General features: G+C 50.4%; 2 protein-coding genes across 2 annotated transcripts in view; one reads left to right on the plus strand and one right to left on the minus strand.

Moving 5' to 3' along the window:
* ANKS6 (ankyrin repeat and sterile alpha motif domain containing 6) overlaps positions 1-100 on the minus strand; it is a 43139-nt gene extending 43039 nt beyond the window's left edge. Inside the window, exon 1 of the mRNA XM_004711076.2 lies at positions 38-100. Within this exon, the coding sequence (XP_004711133.2) occupies positions 38-100 (63 nt within the window). The remainder of the gene's footprint in view (positions 1-37) is intronic.
* A 55-nt stretch (positions 101-155) lies between these two features.
* GALNT12 (polypeptide N-acetylgalactosaminyltransferase 12) overlaps positions 156-8324 on the plus strand; it is a 37321-nt gene continuing 29152 nt past the window's right edge. The window contains exon 1 of the mRNA XM_045296529.1: positions 156-181. Within this exon, the coding sequence (XP_045152464.1) occupies positions 156-181 (26 nt within the window). The remainder of the gene's footprint in view (positions 182-8324) is intronic.

Below are 8324 nucleotides of genomic sequence, written 5' to 3' on the forward strand. Positions count from 1 at the left end.
TCGGGGACGCGCGCCGGGGCGGGGACGCGCTCCTGACCTCCGCTCTCCGGGAGGATCGCGGTCTCAGCTGCCAGGGACTCTGCCTGCCCGAGTCCTCCATGACGAATCCACCCAGCTGGCGCTTTGTAGATGGCTGTTGGCCGGACTGTGGAACGATGGGTGCCCTGCGTACCCCCAGAAAGTACTGTGCTGCTCTTAGCCCAGACCTCGACCGAGGCCTCCCTTAGCCTTCATCAGCATGTGGGCTACAAATGCGGAAAGCCAAGCTGGCGACAGCGCTGCCACCACGTGAGGACAACTCGCCGAGTGAGAAGCGGCCGCACAGGAAAATACAGCAAAGTGATAAGCCAAGACTGGTTCCTGATGCCAAGAACTGTCCAGTCGTGCTTAAACCCAACCCCACCCCTTTTTAATGTCTCAGTTCCGTGTCTATCTCAGAAGCCGCCCTCCCCGCCTGTTCTTTTTGGGTGAAGTTTGTTTAGAGTAGGGGCATCAACTTGCAACCTAAGCCTTTAAAAAAAAAAAGGCATCGCTTTTATGCTAGACAGACTCTTCTGAAGCTTGCCTTTTTTCACTCAAGGAGTGTCTTGGCCGTGTGTGCATGTAAGCAAAGAGAGAACTACCTTTTCCTTTCTACCGATGTGCACCATAATGTATGTAACCGTTTCTCAGTGATGCGCATTTAGCTATTATGATCAAAACCAGACCGGAAAAAAACCAAAAATCTGCAATGGGCAATGCTATTCACCGGCAGGGCTCCTACAGATAAGACGCACACTTGGCTGGAGGAAGGAGGGCTGTTTAGCGGTAGGCTGTTTGCAGAGGTGTGCACTGCTTTCTGGACTCCCATGGGATGATGCTGTCCTCCAGGGCTGGTCACGTGGGAGCCACGTCCACCTTGCCACAAAGTGGGAAAGGAGGGGCGCAGGGGTTGGGATTCCACCAGAGAGAAGCTGCAGCCAGAGAGCTACCTGTTACTTGCTGTGGCTTTTGGTAGACAGCTCCAAAGATCCACAACAAAGCAATAAAATAAAAGCCTCTCGTTGCATCCTTGATCTCCTGCCAGGGTTCCCCGTCGGCCAGAGGCTTCAAGTCCTCGGCTTTGGTCCACGCGATCAGTCCCTCTGGGCTCAGAGCTGGATGGAGACACGGAAAGGAGACTTGGGAGAAAGACAAGAGGAGGATGCCCAGCATCCTGTTGCCCAACAAGTGTGGGCCTGGACCAGTGATACCACCTGGCTGCTTGTTGTCAATACAGACTCTCAAGCTCCACCCCAGAATCAATATTTCTGTGAGACCCCCCCAAGTATTCCACACACATTAAAGTTTGGATCCAGTGCAACTCCGTGCACACCTCTCTAAAGAGAGCGATTCTATGATCTTTTTAGGAACACGTCGTGCAGTTCCCTCCCCCCTTTGATCCCTGTGCCAATTTGAGTCCTCTGCACGTCAGATGCCAAGGTGGCTGTTACCCATGAAGGAAGAAATGCCCATGAAGGACGCATGCTAGCGGCCGAGGGAGGAGAAGGCAGGCAGAGCTTTCAGACCGCAGTGCAGATCGGACTGTTTATTCACATCCATGCCAACACTGGGATGCCTGTTTTTTTTAAATCTTTGCCAATCTGATAAGTAAAAAATAATACCTCAGAGGAATTGCAATCTGCATGCATTTTAAATACAGAAGTTGATCATACTTGTGCCAAAAAACAAGCAAAAAAATCCACTGCCATCATTGTAATTCCAACGCATGGCTACCCTATATAGTACTTCCAAGCCTATATGTCTTTATGGGAGCAGACAAGCTCATCTTCCTCGGTCAGAGCAGCTGATGGGTTCCAACCACCGACCTTGCTGTTGGCCACCCAGTGCCAAACCCACAGGGCCATCAAAGTTCCTTTCTTATGCCGCTAACAAACCAACAAGGAAACACCTCAAACTCAGCCATCGAGTTGATTCTAACACTAAGACCGTCAGTCTCCCTGAGAGCAGAAAGCCTCATCTCTCTCCCTCGGAGAGGCTGGAGGTTTCCAACTGCTGACCTTGTCACTCGCTACCCCATGCGTAACCCACTGTACTACCAGGGCTCCTTTTATGTGCCACAAGATGATGTTGGCGAAGAATAGTGAAAGTACTGTCAACTGCCGAAACAAACGCGTCTGTCCTGGAAGAAGTACAGCCAGAAGGTTTCTTAGAAGGAGGAACGATAAACCTTCGTCTTAAGTGCTTTGGACATATTATCAGGAAAGACCACTTCCTGGAAAAGGATCTAATTCCTGGTAAAGTAGCGGGGCAGCGAAAAAGAGGTCGAAGATGCTGCAGGAGATGGATGACCCAGAGGCTGGAACAATGGACTCAAACAAGCACAATTGTGAGGAAGGCGCAGAACCAGGCAGTGTTTCATCCTGTTGTACATAAGGTCGCTGTGATTGGGAACCTATCTGATGAAATCTAACAACAGCAAGCTCTAAAGAGGATAGAATGACTCCTGTGAAGAGACCTAAGGTACCCTGATGGTAGGATGGTTAAGTGTTTGGCTATGAACCAGAAGACCGGTGGTTCAAACCCACCGGCTGTTTTGCAGGAGAACGCCGTGTCGTTTATTTTCTGTAAAGATGCACAGTCTTGGGAACCACATGGTTCTGCTCTGCCCTATTGAAACGGACTTGACAGCAATGAGTTTGGTGTGGGTTGGACCAAGGGAGCTAATATCACAAATCCAAAATGCCTTCTGGAGAAACATTTGTTGGTCAAGTAACCAATGCGGTAACAGTGTGGTCAGTGACCTGCAAAGATCCCTCAGCGAACAGCAAGCCCAAACTAAGGGCAAAGTACTCAATGTGGGGAGAGGTAAGAGAGGATGCCAAGTCTTCCGATGTAATGCCTCGTAATGATAACTTACTCTGGGCAAGAATCCTTCTTAGCGATTGATCTCCATCTTCTCACTCAACCTTCCCAGCAACCTACACAGGAGCTACTATTGTCCCCGCGTTGTATAGCTAAGCACATTATGTGGAGAGAGAGAGAGAGAGAGAGGTAAGACTGGGATTTGAACTCAGGCAAGGGGGATCCCTTGTTGCGCTCTTCGCCACTAAGCTAAGCTGCCTCGCGCTCTCCCAAACAGCCCGCTGTGCGGTGGGAAATGCTAGAAGTCAGAAGACCTGGACTCGGATCCTGGCTGTTGCCAGTTGCATGTGTGTGGCTTTGGCGACGTCACTCCACCTCTCTGAACCTAAATCCCCTTACCTGTCTGCCTTGCAAGACTGTCAAGAAATGAGACCATAACCTCCCCGCATAAACAAACAAACAAACCCTGTTGGCGTTGAGCCCATTCTGGCACACGGCAACTCCACGTGCTACTGAGGGGGGCTGTACCTCATGAGGTTTTCAATGACTGTGATCCTACCGACACGGATCGCCAGGCCTGTCTATCGTAGCTCTGCTGGGTGGATGTGGATTACCCACCTTTTGGTTAGGGGTGGAGTGTAGACCATTTGTACCCCCCAAAACCATAAAAACAACCCCCTGCCCTGCTATCAAGTTGATCCCAACTAATAGAGACCTTATAGAGTTTCTGAGGCAGTCAATCTTTATGAGTCGATAGCCCCATCTTTCTCCCAGGGGCTGGCTGGTGAGTTTGAACAACCAATCTTGCAGTGAGCAGCCCAACACCGAGCCAACTGTGCCACCACCTAGGGACCTTGAGATGAGAGAGCCAAATGGTGTCCAGAAGTTGGTAGGACACAGCGGGCGCTCAGTAAGTAACTGCTCTTATCCAACCCAGGGGGGATTCGAACCTTGTGTCCCGAGGTCTCTAATTCCATCACTCTCTAGAGCAGCACAACGGAGCTTCTCTACTGGGAAGCATTCCAATAGGTAAACGGATCCAAATTCTGGGAGTTGTAATCCTTGCCTGTGTTCTAATCTGATCTCAGATCTTAGTGTACTAGATGTCTGGACAGAGGCCAAAAGGCACAGTTCCAAGCCCTTCTGTTCACACCTGCCCTTCAGAACCAGCCAGCAGGTGGGGCCCTGAGCTCTGTGGGTGGGGTGTAGGGCTGCCTCCCAGAGGCCAGGTATCTGCAACAGGTGCACTGTTTTCCCTGGCCCATCCCATGCCCAGTGCCCTCCAGGTGCCTGCAGGAGATCACAAAAGGCCTCTTTCCTGGGGGGTGAAGGTGGCACCAGCAACCACAGACCGTGTGAAGAAAAGAACAAGTTCGATTTTAATTCCGCGGGAGCCACTGGTTTGGGGGAAACTTTCTCCGTGCCCGGTGTCTGACGCTCAAAATCTGCAAAATGACCAAATCGGACTAGATTCATGCTTCCTAACCTTGATAGGGTTGTCATTTCTGAAAGGGCATTTAATGAAAATCTTTAGACCTTGGTCCCACCGTGAAAATAATAGACACATGTGTCCCATTTACAATCTCTATCCGCTGGAAGTGCAAAATCATTCTCTCTAAAGTAGATGCCAACAGAGCGAATGTTCCAGATGAACCTAAGATATGATTTCCATCTCTAATAGGACTTTAAGTACCCATGTTCACATAGTGGTTCTGAGAAGCCTGTTGAAATCTTGAAACTAGATTAGGCTCTCTCTTATCAACTCTTACAGCACTCTATAATGCTCCTTGAAAATACTTACCACTACTCTAGTACATTAGCATTTTAACATCTGTCTTCTCTACTAGATTCTCAGCCACTTTGGTGTTTAAAACAGAAAGCCTCTTGTTCACTCTAATATGTCTAGTACCTCCCAGATTCAATGCATTTTCTGGAATCAGATTATGTTGCCTGAAATCATCCCTTGGAACAGTTACTACTGGGCCACAAATCATGCCAAACCCTAAGGGCATAAAACAACAACCACTTTATCACACTCTCGGATTCTGTGGGCCAGGGCTAGGAGGGGCTACCTCTCTTCTCTGTGTCTGGGGCCCCAGATGAGATTACTTGAACAACTGGCCAGGACTCAAATGGCTAAGGGCTATAGGACCCCTTTCCAAGCTGACCTCTTCACTCACGTGTCTGATGCCTGCACTGGCTGGGTTGGTGGAAGGTTGGGCTCACCTGGCACTATTGACTAGAATGTCTGCCTGTGCTTTCTCTCCAGCATGAGGGGGAATCAAGAGAGTTGTATTTCTTCCACGGCAGCTCCGAGCTCCAAAACACATGATCCCAAGAACCCGTTGGAAGTTGGATGGCCCTGTATGCATAATCTCTGAGTCTTGTAATCTCTGACTATTAGGCAAAGCAGCTGTAAGAGTGCCCTCATTCGAGGGGATAGACTCCAAAGAATTCACAAGCTTGTTTATAAAACCAACACTCACAGAGGCAGATTTTGGGAGGGTCCCCTTGCAATTATTCCTCTAGCTCAAGTTAGAATTAGGTTTGACTCTATATGACACAAAATCCACAGAAACAGCGGCCTACGTGAGGGAGAAGTGAGCTTCTCCCTCACGTAAAGGAAGCCTGGAAGGAGGCAGTCAACTGGTTTATGTCCCCAATGTTAGGGGCCGGAGGCTCCTGCCATGATTTTTCACCATGTTCAGTCCACGGTTTTCACTCCCTGAACCCCAATAGTTGCTTAAGCTTCAGCCACCATCCAGCCAGTGGGAGAGGGAACGATGCAGAGGTTTCCTTGAACACATTCCTTATGAATCCCAAATGACATCACCATTTATAATCCACTTGTGGTGCACACGGCTACCCCTTCGTGCAAGGGCAGCTGGGAAATCTAGCATTTATTCTGGAAGACCCAAGCTCGGCCCTTGGGGAGGTGAGCCATCAGGGCTCCATGGTTAAGGAAGGCAAGAAGAGCTACTGGCCGACATCCAGCAGTTTCTGCCACACCCTCTGATTCAGTTCCATTTCCAGTTCTGCCAGTGACTAGCTGTGGCCTTAGAAAACACACTTCTCTTGACCTATTCCTCAGGTAAGTCGGGAGGTGGATCCTGGAAAAACTTTTTCAAATGCCATCTAATAAGGAAGTTCAAAGGACTAATCTCTGGTTTCTGGGGAGAGCTGGCACCCCACCCAGCCGGCCTCCCTTGTACTTTCCTGGAGTTCCTGGGGGCGTATTTTCTAACAGAACCCTTCCTGCAACAAGGCCCTAGAAATGTATGTTTGTTGCATTTGGAGGACAACCTCCTCGTGCGCTTAACCAGGCTGTGCTCTCTCTCAGGAGCTGCCCCAGTGGGTGCAAATCCATGCCAGAGAAGAGCGTTGGAGGTGCAGAAATAGCAATGAATTGGGTTCATACTGTGTACCTGACACTGTGCCAAGCACTGAGATCACGGTGACCACTGTGTACACTCCGAGCCCCTCCCTCCTTCTTTGTGACCTGACCAGGGTGGGAATTAAAGGAGCCCTTGTGGCAGAGTGCTTATAGTTGGGCTGCGAACCTTAAGGTCAACAGTTCGAAACTACCAGCCACTCCATGGGAGAAAGACCGGGGGTGCCGGTGGGGGCGTTCTACTCCGGTAAAGAGTCACAGTCTCAGAAACCCACCGGGGCAGTTCCATCCTGCCCTACAGGGTCACTGTGAGTCAGCATCACCTGGATATCAGTGAATCAGTGGGAGTTGATTCATGTTTACATCAGTATATATCCATGAGACCACCACTACCACTGGGGTACAGAACTGGGGCGTGGGGGCAGAGTGAGATGAGAGATGAACTGTGCACAGAAGGCCAGAGTCTGTCCTCATTTAAAATGTTGGTATTTTGTTCATTATGAATTGTTTACATTTTGCTTTTTAAAAGTGGTGCAGATGTGGAAGCACTTGACTGCCAGCCAAAAAACTGGCAAGTCAAACCCACCCAGAGGCCCCTGGGAAGACAGGCCACATGTCTCTCAAATCTGCTTCTGAAATCCCAGCCTTGGACACCTCAGGAACAGTTCTACCCCACATACGCCGAGGTCTTAGGGGTTGCCAGGAGCCGGAAACAGCCCCACAGCAACTAACAGTAACAACTCAGCGTTTGGGTGCCCCCACCCCAACCTCTATATTTTTTGCACCTAGGTGAGGGCCTCAGGCTCTCACTAGCCCTGGTAGAAATTCCCAGCTACCCCCTGCAGGCTCCCTTGTCCCCTCTAGCCCACTGATGCCACCAGAAGCCAGGGACTCGGCACGAATGCTTTGGCAGGGGATGCGTGTTGTTTTTTCTTGAGGAAATTATTCCGTTTCAGTTGCTTAGAGTCAGTATATCTGTGTCCTGACGAGTGGCTGGAGACTTTGAACTGCTGGCCTTACTGTTAGCAGCCCTACTTGGTGCATGCAAGAAACACCACACTGGTAAACAAACGCACTGCCATGCATTGACCCCGACTCACAGTGGCCCTAGAAAGCCCTGTCTTTTCCCCACAAAGTTTCAAACTGCTGACTTTCCCTAAGCGCTATGTGTAACTGCTACACCACCAGGGCTCCTTGGCAAAAAGCACAGCTATGGATAAATAGGAGCTCGGTTACTCCAGACCAGGGGTCCTCAAACTACAGCCCGCGGGCCACATGCGGCCCGCAGAGGACATTTTCCCGGCCCACCCGGTGTTTTTGCCCCATTTGTTTTTTTACTTCAAAATAAGTTATGTGCAGTGTTCATAGGAATTTGTTCATTTTTTTTTAGACTATAGTCCGGCCCTCGTACAGGTGTGAGGGACAGTGAACTGGCCCCGTTTAAAAAGTTTGAGGACCCCTGCCCCAGATCCTGAACATGCTGTTCTCTGTGAGACAGCCTGGTGTCCCCTCTCCTCACTGGGCCTGGCGCTCCTCCTCTGGAAAATGGGAGTGCATCACCTTGGTACCTGCTCTGGTCGCATCAGCTGAGACCCAGTCCATTGCCAGCCACCAGATACCGACTCATGGCGACCTTGCCTGTAAAATCGGTAGCATCCTGGAGGGTGGCCTTAACCAAACTTCGCTGAGGTCCTGAACTAGTTTAGAGAGGTTCCTTAGGGGATCTCTGGCGGTGCACTTTTTATCACGAGGCTGCTATCCGAGGGGTGAGCCCATCCAGTTGGCGATAGAAAGACATGGCGACCTGTTCCCCTAAAGATAATAGCCTAGACGGTCGCTTCTTAAACTGGGGGTCGCGACCCCATATAGCTGAATGTGAGGGTTGCAGAAAGAAAAATCAAAAGAAGACGAAGCACCAGTACGGTACAACGTTTCTGAACGTGCAACCGTCAACAATGAATTCAAAACGCAGCGCGCCGTGCCCGGGTGGCACACTCCCCGGGCAGCAAGGGCTGGCGAGCGCGCAGGTGGCAGGAGCTCTGGGGCGCAGCTCAGCCCGCAGGACGCCAACCCGCGGCTTTCCCCACGC

The sequence above is a fragment of the Echinops telfairi genome, unplaced genomic scaffold (assembly GCF_000313985.2).
Source record: "Echinops telfairi isolate 266 unplaced genomic scaffold, ASM31398v2 ScPeMD7_7410;HRSCAF=8448, whole genome shotgun sequence".
Taxonomy (NCBI): Eukaryota; Metazoa; Chordata; class Mammalia; order Afrosoricida; family Tenrecidae; genus Echinops; species Echinops telfairi.